This window comes from Pipistrellus kuhlii, unplaced genomic scaffold (assembly GCF_014108245.1).
Source record: "Pipistrellus kuhlii isolate mPipKuh1 unplaced genomic scaffold, mPipKuh1.p scaffold_m20_p_8, whole genome shotgun sequence".
Lineage (NCBI taxonomy): Eukaryota > Metazoa > Chordata > Mammalia > Chiroptera > Vespertilionidae > Pipistrellus > Pipistrellus kuhlii.
The window spans coordinates 6,218,776-6,233,696 of record NW_023425584.1 but is presented as its reverse complement, the minus strand read 5'-3'; the positions used below and the strand labels follow the sequence as shown (position 1 = coordinate 6,233,696).

Below are 14,921 nucleotides of genomic sequence, written 5' to 3'. Positions count from 1 at the left end.
TCACTCATACACACTATTTCCTTAAGCTTCACAAAAACTCGGGAAGATGAAGTACAATTCTTATCCTCATCATACAGTGGAGGAAATCCAGGCTCGGAAGTGGCAAGAAACGGGCTTACGGTGGCTGCACAGAACAGCTGGGAATCAGGCATCCATCTCTCAGGCCCCAAAGCCTCGATCCGAGCGGCACTGCCCAACGCCATTCTCTCCTCTGAGCTCTGACAGCCCGTTACTCTGCATAGCCGCTCAGTTGCCACTGTTCGCTTGGGTTGTTCGATCACGGGACGCTTTCTCGTCTGCCTGTGTTTCTTGCTCCCAGTTCTACCTGAGGACATGCATTACCCTTCTGCGACTTATAGGTTCTGGCCAGCAAATGTGTGCGGACCACACTGAGGAGGTGTCAGGTGACCCATCCGTTGCTCATTCTGCTGATTAACTCATCCTTTCCAGGCGTCCTCAAACTTTTTAAAGTGGGGGCCAGATCACGGTCCCTCAGAGAGCTGGAGGGCCGGACTATATGAACTACTAATTCCTACTGTAACACCTCGGCTGCGCTCACTGCCCAAAAAACCTGGCGGGCCGGATCAGACTCCTCTGCGGGCCGCATGTGGCCCGCGGGCCGTAGTTTGAAGACCCCTGCAAGCGGTGAGTTTACTGCCCTCCCCTCTGCCCCCAGGACCACATGCTGACCCCAGGGATAAACCAGAGAGGTCATCGCTGCTCAGGCCCCCGAGGGACACACTTCTGCGTGGCCCGGAAGGAGCCTGACGGCAGCTCCCGGGAGGATCTTTGCGCTCCGAGGCCTCTGTAAGGGTAAAGATGTTACCGGAAAACAACAACAACAAACCCCAACTCTCAGGCCCACTGTGAGATTTAACCACTTTCTCGAGAATCAGAAATGCAGGGGGAATTACACAGCCCTGTTTATACATCACCACGGTTTGGGTGTTTTTTGGTTGTTCAACTGGCCCGTTTAAAATTAGAGCCATGAGATCTGACAGACCACTGTATATACGTAAAATATTAATCTGGGGCTCGACCTTCAAGAAGTTGGTTGACCTTGAGTTCAGTGCAGCCCTTCTCTGAGCCTCAGGGTGCTCAGGCTGACCTGGGGGGGGGGGGGGAAGGCTAGAGGGTCTCTACTTCCCCTCCTGGCTTCCTGTCTGGGGCTCGTTAGCACAGTGTTCACTTTGGTTTATGCCCACGATGCTGCGTCACCTTCTCTGAGGCTGTCTGCTCTGCCCTCTCCTGCTCCTGGGCATATGCAACCGGACAAAGTGGTGGGCAACCTCAGGTCTGGGCTCCCCTTGCAAAGTCCTCCCTGTCCTCTGCGCCCTTCACCTTGACACTCCTCTGCCCTCTTGTGTGCTTTGCATGTTTAACATGGAAAGCTTCCCACCCAGTCCCAGTGGGGGGGGGGGTGAGAGGAGGGAGAAGAGGTTGCCTCTGCCTAGAAGCCACCATCACCTTCCCAGCTCCCTCAAATCCCTACAGGGAACAGAGACAGCGAAAGTGGTTTAAAAATCCTCCCTCAGACTTCTCAGGTTCAAGGTGGGCCTGAGGAGGAGGCCAGGGGCAGGAAGGCTCACACTAGCCAGCCCTCTGTGCCCTCTCCACACTCAGGCCCTGACAACATGGACACAGCGGGGCGGGAAGGACATTCAGAAGGCCCACGGCTTAAGAGGGCGAGGAGATGCTGACAGCAGCACGTAGAGGAGGCTAGGAAATGACCAAGGCTATCGGGCAAGTCCAAAACGCAGCAATGAAAACGGTCCTGCATGGAGTGAGGCCATGGGCACAAGGAAAGGCAGGTGACACAGTTACACAGAACAGGCACATGTGTGCGCGCACATACATGCACACACACATACTCTCACACGTAAATTTGTGGAATCTGAAGAATAAGGTTAGTGGAGTATACCCCGTATCAGTTCCCTTGTTTGGATATCACACTATAGTTATGTAAGATGCCACCACCGGGAGAAAGCTGGGTGAAACAGCACATGGACCTGCCTACCATTTTGTGCAATTTTTTGTGAATCAACAATTATTTCAAATTAAAACAACAACTTATCCAAGCACCTAGCAACCTGGATCTGTCTCTGTCTTCCAGGTTCCTGGTAAATCGTCACCACCACAGTCCTTATCTTCTTTATCATCATCATCATCATCAAGGCTCCCATTTGTTGAACATTTACTATGCGCTACGCAGTACTTAAATATTTTCTCACCTGTGTCAGCGCACCCCACTCCCCCCCCACCTCCCCAGGCTACCACCCCAGTTTTATAGATGATGGTGACATTGAGAGAAGCAGAACTGAGTCCCAGGCCACAGAGCTTCTGCAGGGCCGGCTCTGACCCATGTCTGTGACGGTGACGCTCACATGTGGGGACGAGTAGCCAGGAGGACCAGGACTGTGTGCAGCCATCGTGGCATTCGACGTGTGCTCCCTGGAAACCACTGAAGCACACCCCTCAGTGTCTCCAAGGCGCCGGGCCCAGGCCACACAGGGCGCGGCGTACCGCCTGGTGATCCCCTCCCTCACCCCGCTCTGGCCGGAGAGCCACATCTGCAGCGAAGCAGCGAAAACATTACTTACAGGTTCTTCACGTCGGCGATGCCTCGGAACGCCTTCCTCGGGATGCCCAGGATCTGGTTCTCGCTCAGATCTCTAAACAAGAGGAAGAGAGGCACGGAGTTAACCGCAGGCCGGCTCTGTCTGCATCTCATTACGATAACAAAACCTGTGCGGGCTGTTGGGGGGACTGTTTAGTCTCAGGCCCCAGGCTGCCACAGGCCTGTGCATTGTTCCTTGGAGATGGCCTTTGCCGGAATGGTTACCAGGGGGAGCCGTCCCCTCCAGGGCGGGCTCTGTGGGTGGTCTCGCACCTCCAGGCCAGGAGCCAAGCCGCTGGGTTATTTGTTGCACACACTGCACCCAACTCTGAGGTTTTGCCACCTCCCGGAGACGACCCCCTGCCCCTCCTCCCGCACGCGTCCCTCCCCCATGGCAGGGTCAGCACCTCTGCATCTCCCATCTCTCAGGGACCCGCTGCCTTTGTTGTCTGGGGTGGGAACGGAGCTGGCCTCCTGATTTTCTGACAGGGACCGACCAGCTCTGCCGCTGAGAGTCTTCTGGGCCTCCCGGGTCACCTTAGTGACAGGAATGATGAATTCAAATTGCATTTCCGTAAAACCATTCAAAGTAGGGGTCCCGTTGGCACCTCAGCCTGCATTAGGCAGTGCTAAGGCTCTGCTTCAAGGAGGGAGGGCAAGGAATTCTCCAAGCTGGCTCAAACCCAAACCCTCTGCCAGGTCCGCTTTAAGAGTCCCCAGAGCCTCAGTTTCCTTTCCTAAGGCTCATACGGTCTTTCCCATTTTGTTTCCAGTTATATATACACATGTATATGTTTATGAGACCAAACGCAGGCACTTGTTTTCACTCATACTTCAGCCTGCTTGGGATCTCAGCGAGTAATCAATCATACATACATGTATATCTACAACTACATATACCAATCATATATTTTATACATACACACATGTGCATATTTGTAGTTATAGCTCTCCATTATTTTGAAAAGAACACAAAAACCCTCAGATATTAAGGCAAAAAAAAGAAAGAATATTTTACCTACCCAGACCTAACCACTGTTACCAATTAGGAGTAATTTATACATAAATGTCACCCATATGATCTCATAGCATACAGTCTGTTATAACTTCTTTTCCACTTATTATATTGAGACCATCTGCTCCTATCATTAGCAGTACATCTATGCCAACACTTTGAATGCCTGTATGTCATCCCCTTGTGTAGATAGCTACATGGCCCCACACTGCTATTTTAGGAAACACTAGGATGAACTTTCCTGTCCTACAGGGGGCACGGGCTGGGTCACAGGCAAACACGTGTTGAACTGCCAAGTGTCCTAGAGTCGGAGTGTACCCAGGGACAAGCCTGTGCCCAGTCCCACGGACACCTAAGCGACGGCTGTAGGCGGCTCCAGATACACCTGGAAAGAGAGGCCAGACCACCCTCCTCCACCAAAACCTGGGCCTCCGGAAGGACATTTTGCACGGGGGCAGATAGGAAGCCAGCCCTTGGAGGCGAGGCGTGTGTTCGCCTTCTCCCACCTCCGAGGTGAGCCGCCACCCTCTGAGCAACTGGTAGGCGCTGGGGAGCCTTGGGGGTTGTCTGGGACCCAGTTAGGCTCAGAGTTGGGGTTGGGTGCAGATCGGAATACGTGTGGCTTCTGGGACTGAATAAGAGGGTCCCTCCCCCCCAAATCCAGTTTCCTTGGCCTGCAGGGATGTAAGTCAATTTAGATGCATGGGGGCCTGGCTGCAGGCTCCCCCGGCCGGGCCTGATTCAATGAGCAGGGCTCCAGCCTGGAGTCGGGGCGCTGAACAAAGCCCACGATGACAGCAAAGGTCGGCGGTGTCGCCGAGGCCACGCCTCTGCTCTCCATCAGCCTTGTAGAGAAGGGGGCCGGGTCCTGTCATCCCACTAATGCGATTTCCACCGGGCCTCTGGGCCGCCCCCCAGACTCTGGCTGCCACAATGGGCCCAGTCTTTTCTGGCGAGTGGAGGCTGGTCTCCAGGGCAGCCAGCCCTGCCCTCTGTCCTCCAGGCTGGGCTGCTGCCTGTGGCCGGCTGCTTGGGCCACACTCAGGCTGCACTCAGCGAACAGCTGATGATCCCTATACCGTTACAGGCGGGGGTAGCAGAGCCAGGGTTAGAACCGCGCACTCCAACCAGGTTTGGAAGCGACAAGAAGGGGCACACACACTCCAGCAATGCACTACCCCTCTGAGAATAAGGTTCTCCACCTACACGGACAGAACAACGATTGCATGAAGGTTCTGGCTTGCAGGACAGTGGGACGCAGAGGAGAAAGCAATATTTAAGCAGACACGCCTGGAGGAGCTGCTGAAACGTCTCCCACAAAAGTGGCCACACAGGCACAGTCGTTTGCTCAGGTGGGGCGGCCAGGGGTGTTGGCGCACTGTTTTCTCGCTGTACATGCCCGAGTCCTGCTTCGAGTCTAAGGAGCCCAGGCTAAGCTTCCCCTCCCCCACAGCTATGATTTCCCGCCCGCCACAGCTGAGCAAAACAGTAGATTGTAGGGAATTTATCTGTTCTCCATGACAATCTGCTTATACATTTTATTAATTTCATTTTCCATTGAGCCTCGCCTCTCCTCTCCGGCGGACAATACGGCTGCCATCCATCTGCGGGAGTGTGTATTGATTTCCTAAATACCTCCAGTAGGCTGACAAACGGACAGCTTTAACGGTGTTACAGATGGGGCGTGGAGGAGGCTCGGGGCTGGCTGGCGCTTCAATTTCGGTAACTGTCCCTTTGCAATTATCTCGGGGCCTTTGTGAGGGTTCCTGAGGGTGTGTTTATCTCAGCGTGATGCCCAGCATGGAGCTGTTGTTAAGTACTGTCCCTGGGAGGGACAAGAGCCACCATTTTCGGCTGACACTTAACTAAAAATAACAGAATCTCTCCGGAGTGCCGAGAGCCTGGCTCTGGCCAATGACTTGTTGATGCTGGAGTACCTCACCCTTCCCGAGGGGACATGTGGGGAAGGAACTTGCTTTAAAAATAAAACAAAACACATAACACAGATGAAAGGTACGAGGTTGGCGTAGGGCGGGAGGGAGGCGCCCTGGGTTTCTGGGGAAATGAAGGGAGAAGGCCGGAGGGAAAGGCTTTCTGGGTTGGGAAGCCGGGTTATGGCTGGGACGCCTTTCTAAGTGATTAGGGCTCTGCGAGAGAGGGAACTGCATTAGCTAAAGTGCATTCTCCTGCTTCCGGAAAATGATTAACTGGCTGATTATTCCATCCAAAAACTCAAGACCGAAGAGGACTTATTAAGGAGACAGTAAGTCAAACAGAAGTTGGCAAGAATCAATAGATCCCCCTCTTGCCCCTCCTCCCCCTTTTTAATTTACTAAAATGCTCTGGACACAGATTAACTGGCTTTGCGAATTTATTATTGCTCCATCCACCCTGAAACGGGAACTGCGGACACTTTGCTAAGTGGATTGAGAGGTTGTCTAGTTCCATCGGGGCTTAGGGAATGCATCCCGGGCTCTCCCCGCCATGGACGCCAGGCTGGCTTTGTTCTCAGAGCAGCGGTGGATGACAGTCCCCGCCTCCCCTGCCCTGCCCACTCCCTGGTGATGGGCGAGGTCCAGAGGCTTTCTGTTCCCCCCGGGGACGATGTGCTTATCTCGGTCACGTTCCTTCTTTCAGGAAGTCCTGTCTGTGTTCAGCAGCAGTTTTAGGAGGTGGTGGTGGTGGTGGTGGGGTTTTGCTCCCAGATATCAACTTCCGGTTATCCAGAAGGTACAACACGGGGCCGGAAGCTCCCTCACCCTTGGAGAATTCTTGTTTCTGACGTGGGTGGAGTCACTTACTACTTGTATCAGCATGCCAACCGCTGACATGCCGCATGCCTCAGTTTCCCCATGCTTACAGGAGGACAGCTATTTTACGGACATCAGAGGTTCATCATGAGGACAAAGTGAGTTGATTCTTGTGTGCATTTTGCATCTGGAGCCCTGTGGTCAGGAATGACTGCTTTTATTTCTTGGACTCCTCCCCTGCCCCCCCATTGAGCCCTGAATTGACGCCGCTGAAAACACAGTTTATCATCAGCCCTCAGGACATGTGCATCCAATTCTTCAAAGAATAACACACACAGATGCTGCTAAACCATTCTTTCCATAGAATCCGGGGGAGGGATGAAGGCTTCCCTCTCGTTCATCTAGAAAGGAGGACCCGTTTTTTATTCTGGATTCCTCTGGATGAAAGAGAGGCCGGTTCAGGAGAACTGGGTCTGCCTTCGGGTGGGCGCTCTCAGAAGCAGACACAGCCCAGGGAGGGCTCGCAAACTGCTCCTGGGAGAGACCAGAGAGGGAGGGAGGACGCAGGATGGAGAAGGGGAACACAGGACACTTAGGTACAGACCTGGCTCAGCCCAATGCCCTGGGCGCTCCTGTCTGTAACCTCGGCAGCCCTGCCCCTGGCAGCCCTTGGTTAGAGAGAAGTGCCAGCTCCCAGCCTGGCCTGTTCTCTGGGGGGAGGGATGAGGGGACTCCAGGAACCCGAGGACAGTTTGCCGAGGAGGCTCCCGGCCAGGGCCTTTAGCAGCAAAGCCCAAGAAGCAGGAGATGGAGCCAATGTCAGACTCCAACCCAAAGCATTTCCTAAGAAGGTTTCAAGGGCAGTTCTCCTGAACCAAGAAGCTCTCAGAAGGTTAAAAAAACATTCCCAAAAGGTGACATATCCAGGACCAAAGATCAAGAGGCCACGAAAGAACATGGAAAAACCCAGTCCCCAAACGCCTTGCACTGAGACCAACAAGGTGCCTTCTCAGAAAAACAAACAAACAAACAAACCAATCAACCAAAAACAAAACAAAACAAAAAAAACAACAACCATCAACTCTTGATTAGCCAAATTTAGATCCACTATAACTGGAACCATGACTGGATTTGGGGCCAGGGCAGTGGATTACCACTTTAAGTCTCTTTGGCCTGAATTTACGTTAAAATTACTGTCCTAACCAAAACCGGTTTGGCTCAATGGATAGAGCATCGGCTTGGGAACTGAAGGGTCCCGGGTTCGATTCCGGTCAAGGGCATGTATCTTGGTTGCGGGCATATCCCCAGAAGGGGGTGTGCAAGAGGCAGCTGATCAATGACTCTCTCTCATCGATGTTTCTAGCTCTCTATCTCTCTCCCTTCCTCTCTGTACAAAATCAATAAAATAAAATAAAAAATTACTGTCCTAGTCCCTGCGTAGTAGGAGGAAACCTGCCCATTGGTAGAGTAGGTATCAATCAAAACTCATTCAGGGGCTTCTGAATTTCTGGTGGATAATCCGCCAATCTACCGTTTCTCGTGCTCTTAGTACTGCCATCCCAGACAAAGGTGACCCCGCCCTCCTCATCCCTAGCTCCCATCGTGGAGGAACTATGACATGTCACTCCACTCCAGAAACCAAAGAGGAAGGTATCGCTTTGCTAACTTATTCTGTGGACTTAAGGGAGGATTCATTCTAAAAGGCAAATTTCTTTTGCAGACAATTTATCTTAATGAGCAAGATGAAGTGTTTGCAGTTGGGTCACTGTCAAAACCAAACGCATCTATCTCTCCCAGCTCGGAAGCCCTAGTGCCCTCAGTGGGGTGTCTGGTCAATGGCATCCTTTGTCCCAGGGAGAGCGCATGGAGTAACCGAGTCATTTCCCGAGACCCAGAGAATCAGAGTCTCAATGGGGAACAAAACACCACAATGACCCCGAACTGCTCCAGTTGGGCTTCTGAACATTTCACGGCAGCAGGAGTTTACATTGCTTACTCCCTGGATGCTCTGTTATTGAATGAAAGACATCAATAAGAGCTCCACGTGGCCTGCCTCCTCTGAGAAGCTCAGGAGAAAAGTCCCAGTCCTACCTTTCAGATATTCCATACCAGCTGAGTAAATGTCAGCTCAGTCTTATTTCACGCGCACAGTAGGCACTCAATTCATTTTATGAGCACCTACTATGTGCTACACCATATAACATGCTGAGACACAGAGGTGAACAGACCAGGCTCTTGTCCTCCTGGAGCTGACCTTCTCATCGGCCCCGAATATAGACCCCTTACATAATATGTGTGAAGGCAAAATAAACCCCCAGACACCTCAAAGAGCGAGAGCTGCTGTTCAGTTTTTCCCTCTGCAATAAGAAGAAAGCCCGTATGTATCTAAACTCATACTGCACATTGTTCCAAACCAACATGGAAAAGAATGCACAGCTTGGTTTGACACGAGGCCCCGTATTCCCTTTCGATTTGGAGTGGGCAGGGAGGGGATCAGTCATGGCCCTTGTAGGGAGGCGGGCCTGATTGGTCAAGTACGTTGGTTTTATCTTTCCTAGTGGACAGTCTGATAGAAATCAGGACAGTTCCAAGATGTTTTCAAGAGTCGGCATGTCAAGAGTTTGACAGTCCTCACAGGAGGACTCAAGGACTCCCCTGTCAGTAATCACCGATGGTGCTGTGAGAAATACAGACCCTTTATTATAAAAAACTTAGGTGTGATCAAGGTAGTGCGGATTATGTTTCCCTTCACTGATGGCTGAAGGGGTGGGGAATGGCACGTCTGTGTTTTAGAAAGACACTCCGGGCCCAGGATGGAGACTCTGAAGCATGATAGCCCGTGAGTGAGGACATCCTTCCTTGGGATCCTATGTGGCAGGAGAAACAAGCACGGTGCCCTGGACCCTCCAAACCGGCAGGGATTAGGATCTTCCTGGCGGGCCTCAGGGACAGGCGATTTCCCATAGCTCTCCTACCGCTGGGGGAGAGAACCGGGCGGGCAGGCCAGGGGCAGGGCCGACCAGCTGGGATGCGAGCAGGTCCAGAGCAGTGACCACGGGTTCAGCACACGTCACTGAGGGTCTCTTGGGGGCCGAAGGGCTGTGGATGCTGCGAAGGCTGCACTTGGCCTTGGGGTGCGGGTTTGTCTGTGATGAGTTACCAGTGGGGCCCTGTTCGGTCTCTTTATGGGCAGATGTTCTGGAGATTGGAAACTCCAGTGCGTCAGGATTACCCCAGTTAAAGTGAGGAAGTAAATCAGGCTGAATGGGGACCATAAAAGCAAGGAGGGGGCGGCTGGACAAATGCAGGGCCCCTCTAACTCAATTTCCCCCAAATTATGCACAAACAGCCCTCTGTGCTGGCCAACAGAACACTCCAGACCGGGCTGCAGGGCGCGGAGGCCAACACCTCTCCAGGGGAGATCAGCTAATTCTGGAACGGCATTCTCCCCCAGGAATACACGAGACGCCGATGCGATTTACATTGTTTTTTCCATTAGCCGCACTACAAACAGTGTGACCGTTAAAATGAACTGTAATCGATTATTTTGCTTAACCCGATATATTAAAAATATTGTCCGTCTAACATGCAACAATATAAAGATTATTAATGAGATACTTTACGTTCTCTTTTTACACCAAGTCTTTGGAATCTGGTGTGTGCTTTACGTTCATGTCAGTTCAAGGGCTCTGCAACCACGCGGGCTGGTGCCCACGATACCACACAGAGCAATTCTAGAGAAAGGCGGGGAGCTGGATGCTGGAGCTGGAAGCCTACTCGTTGCCAAGAGGGGGAGAGAGTTTCAAATGTTACAACTGATCTGTGGGACTCCTTGGGGGGGGGGGAGAGGGTTGGGGTATAGAGCAAGAAATATGAAGGGGAGCCAGTCAAGACAGAAACCTCTGGATTCAGGGAAGCCAGCCATGGCCTGAGCTGTTTCCGTCACTCAGCCATTCTTCCTGTGAGCACAGAACCCCCTTCCAGACACCGGATTGAATGTGACTCTCTCTGAACCAACACCCGTCAGGCTTGGCAGGGGAGGCTCTCCGTCGTCACGAAACAGCATTACCATTGACGGCTCATCCCCAGCCAATGGGGGTAGAGGCCGGGCCCCTCAGCAGCTCGTGGACCCCTGGGATTCCCGCAATTTACCCACAAGGCAGTGCTATCAGATGGACTGGGGAGCTCTCGTTATCAGCCCAATTGTGCCTTCTGTTCTATCCAGACGGCCCTGCCTAACGGAGTGGTCCAAGACCCCATCTCTAAGCATCACCAGGACCCCAACTACAAGCATCTGACTGGAGTCAAGTCCGTGCATCCATCACCACGTACCCTTCAGGGGGCACAGCTGCGATTTCGGTGCCCTCAGAGGGCGTACAGAAATCTGATGCTGAAAACCATCTGCTTGCAGGATCTAATTTTGCACCTGACAGTCCCCTGCCAAGTTTTAGGCCCAATGAGATGTTTTGGTTTTGGTCTCATTTATTGATTTTGGTGGTGGTGGTGGGGTGGGGGGGCAGGTGTGTCCACCTAGTTCAAAAGGTGTTTTTTTTGTTTGTTTTTTGTTTTTGTTTTTGTTTTTGTTTGAAGCTATGTGTCTGCCTAATGGAGTTTGGATGAGAAAACCTATTTCTGTGCGGTCACCCTCCTCCCGGCTGACATGCCATCCCCACCCCCTCTGTCCCCTGCGTCCCTCTCCCCTGGCCGCCCTCTGAGGCTTTCATCCGTAATTTGATTGTCGTAACTGACACTGTCAATCTGAAACCCGGCGGCATGTCTAATGCTGGCTGGACAAGGGGACTGCAGGGGGAGCCGAGGGAGGCAGATTCATCTCGAAAAGTAGTTTTATGTAAATCGATCCTCTGGCCGAGAGCTGGAGCCAAGCATTTGCTGATTAATCGGAGAAGCGTCCTTGTTCCCGTGTCTTCTTTAGGGAGATGGCCCACATTGAGTCCTCTCTTCTTCCCAAAGGCAGCCCCGTGCCAAAAAGCTTTTGCCATTAGGAGATGAAACCTTGGGAGTAAGGGGGGCGGGGCAGGTGCTGGGGGTTGTTCATGGAATTGTTCTGAGGTGAAGTGCGTGCGTTTGTCCGGCCTCGTGATTCATCGCTGCCCTGGGCACCCTCGTTTGCCTCCCAGATGGTGGCCTGATGGTCATGGGTCCCAAGGCATAAAGTCCCACGGGCAGCGGCCTGCCCGAGCAGTAATCAGCAAAATTAGGGAGGCGGGGAGTGTGCTCTTCATCATGGCTTCTGGTGGGTTCCAAGTGTGCCTTTTAGGCTAGTTTCTGTTGGCATCAGGGAGGAGGAAGCGAGTCTGTGATGGACACAGTCTCTTGTGGGTGTCCCTCTTATCTTTCCTGAAAAAGAGATTTCTAGCAAAATGTCAGATCATCCAGCACTGTGGCCCTTTCACTCAGGAACTGTCCTAGGGGGATGCCAAATCACACGACCAAAAGGCTCAAGGTGAGTTAGGGACCCGGGCACAGGCAGACATGAGCCTGGATCGGAGGGGGCTGTTTGCTAAGCTTCACACGGAAAGAAGGCCAAGCTCCTAAGGTGACATGGGCATTCCCGCTGGTACCGTCATTAAACTATTAGTTTCATGAGCTCAGGGATTTAAAAAAATATATATATTTTATTTTTTTTTTTTTTTTTTTTTTTTTTTTACAGAGAGGAAGAGAGAGAAATAGAGAGTTAGAAACATCAATCAGCTGCCTCTTGTACACCCCGTAATGGGGATGTGCCCATAACAAAGGTACATGCCCTTGATGGGAATCAAACCTTGAACCTTTCAGTCCGTAGGCCAACACTCTACCCACTGAGCCAAACCAGTTTTGGTGAGCTCAGAGGTTTTGCAGAGCATGAGGCCTGACACAAAGCTTTTAAAAAATGTTTGTTGAGTGGATTAAAAAAATAAGCAAAAATGATTCAATGCCATTGCCTGGTTCATGGGTCATGAAGAATAAATCTCAAGCTAAGGGGACTTACCCCCACCCCACCCCAAGACCATTTTGTCCCTCTGCATTATAAAGAGCTTTGGCCCTATCCCCCCATCCTCTACCTCTGTCTCCTTGGCGGCATGTCCTGTTTGAGAACTAATGCCGCTCAGAGGAAGTCTCCGACTGGGAGAGGCGGAGTGAGGGAAACAGGTTGGGGATGACAGCTGTACTGGGAGTTCGGTTGAGAAGAACTCCAGACAAGAGAGAGCTGAAACCTGGCTCGAGAGAGGACAACAGGTTTGGAAATGGATTCGATCCAGAGAAGGGCCGCTTGCCTGACAATGCTCCATTTCCAAGAACAGCCCCTCCCCGCTCCTGCCGGGGCTGAGTCCTGGCACTCACTGAGCTTAGACCACACGGACAATGAGACTCTGGGACAGAGGAGGTACTTGGGCATCAAGCTCCAAGGGCTGCTTGGAAGGGTGACCGGTGGCGAGAATGTTTGATAACCTGTGCCATCACCTGCTCTGTGATTAGTCTTCTTCCCGCCAAACCGTGCAGAAGGCCTGGAAACCCTCACAAAGCCTGCGCATTCTCAGAAGTCAGCTTGGGGCCGGCAGAGGCAGCAGCGGTGGCGGGAAGAAGAGGCTGCTCAGAGGGCGAAGGGACTGCCGTTGAAGCCACTCCCTGATTCTTACCCCGTGACCTCCAACTTGATCATGAAGAGAGGACTCTTGGCGCTCTCCTCTGGATCTCCTGTGTGCCTGCCTGATCCTAAGATGAATGTTCTGTAGACTAAACGACCCTCCCTTCTCCTGGCAATACGGCCCACTGGAGGTTACTCTTCTCTTTACTGAAGAAATAGCAGCAAGCAGGATGGGTGGGGGTGGGAGGGATTATGTTCTGAGCTGAAGCTGCCCCGGAGCTTGGCATTTGCAATGCAGAGCTGCAGCTCAAGGGAGCGTGGCTTGTAGATGCCTGTTCTTTCCTCTAACTTTCCCAAACCCCATTTAATAAGCGAAATCTCCACGGTGAAGGTGAGATGCTATCCTGGGGCCATCTGCCTATAAAATCAATACGGCTTCAGAAAGGCTCAAAATTATCTTCCACTGAAGCAGGAAAGCAATTCAGCAAGAGCTCAGCCCCTGAGCTGCAGGGCCAGCGTCTCGTCTCGAAGCGAGTGTGGAGGTATGCAGCCGCGGAAGCCATTAAGCTGCGTTACTGCCACAGACTGGCATTTCTCATCGTGGCCCCTGCACTACTTACTGCTCCATCCACAGCAGTTAGAGGTGCTGCTAATCTCTCCACCTGTGGAGGTTCTGGGCTTGACCCCAGGAGAGTAGATGCTGTTCTCTTGTTTGTTTATATAGAAACACCAGTTCAATAGGTTTACACCAAGTTTGCAGTTAACACTAATATTTAATCCCAGCCTTGCTTCTGGCCATGCAGCTCAAAAGGCACCAAACAAGGGATGTGAGCAGAGGAGAACCTGGCGAATGGTGATGATGGAATTAATTAGCGACACATGTGGGGCTGTTGCCACTAGTCTGGTGCCAAATGCAGTGAAAGAGGGAAGGGTCTCCCTGGTAGGAGGAGGGAGCAGAGAGAAGGGATGAAGGTGACGTCTTCTGAAGCATCCCCTTGCGTCCCCAAGACCGCTCCTGGACCACAGCCTGAGCCACACTCTTCCTGCTAACACGTTTCCTTTTGTACGGGACCCCAAGGTCCTGCATGTGGCCAAGACCCCCGGAGGGGTGAAGAACAGGAGGGAGAGCATGGCCCAGGAGGCTGGAGGACCTCGGTGTGAACTCCGGCTTTGCCACTTGCTACGTGTGGCTCTGTATGAGCCTCAGTGTTCTCATCTGTAACATGGGGCCATGAATATATTTATGCCAGAGAATTATTAAACGGCTAATAAACTTTGAGCTCTTGAATGCTACCTGGCTTCCATAAATACTTATTATTGTGAGTCCTTGCATCTGCCTTCAAACACTGTGAGTAAAAGACAAGAAAATCCCTGCGAATTCCTTGGCCCAGAGAACATTTCACGGGAACCCTAAAGCTATAAGGCATCAATTCCAGGTCAAGGTCAACACCAACGAAAGCAGTTGTGGGGTCCCACGTGGCCTGCAGTGCCTCAAAGCTGCCTTGGGCCCTGCAGGAATCTACCAGGCTCTCCGGAGGGTGGAGAGGACATGGTGGTAAAGATGGGGGCAGGGCTTAAAGCCACACAGCTCCCTGTAACCCAGGCGGCTGGCTGGGAAGAAAGGGCTGTGCAGCAGCTGCTATGCACTGGAGAAGCCAGTGGAGATGCCCATGGGGAGGATGGAAAGGCGGGCAGCTGGGGCAGCGGAGGCAGCTGGAGGCATAGATGGCAAGACTAGACTGGGAAGTGGCCCGACCCTAACACAGGCTCAGAGCTGAGAGCAGAGTGTTGATCGGGCCTCCTCTGCATGACTCAAAGAACCCTCCTCCTTCCCAAAGAAGCTGGGGACCTGGGTGAGCTGCAGGGCAGCCGGAGCGGGCAGGAAGCAGCCCAAGGAGAGGGCAGTCACAGTGGGAACGGGAGTTGCACTTGCTGCTAAAGCAAGTTCCCTGC

At 52.4% G+C, this 14,921-nt stretch overlaps 1 protein-coding gene across 1 annotated transcript in view; it reads right to left on the bottom strand.

Annotated features, from left to right (window-relative positions):
* Positions 1-14,921, bottom strand: part of SLIT3 (slit guidance ligand 3) — a 493,393-nt gene that overhangs the window by 142,100 nt on the left and 336,372 nt on the right. The window contains exon 5 of the mRNA XM_036424070.2: positions 2,601-2,672. Coding sequence (XP_036279963.2) covers positions 2,601-2,672 — 72 coding nt within the window. The remainder of the gene's footprint in view (positions 1-2,600; positions 2,673-14,921) is intronic.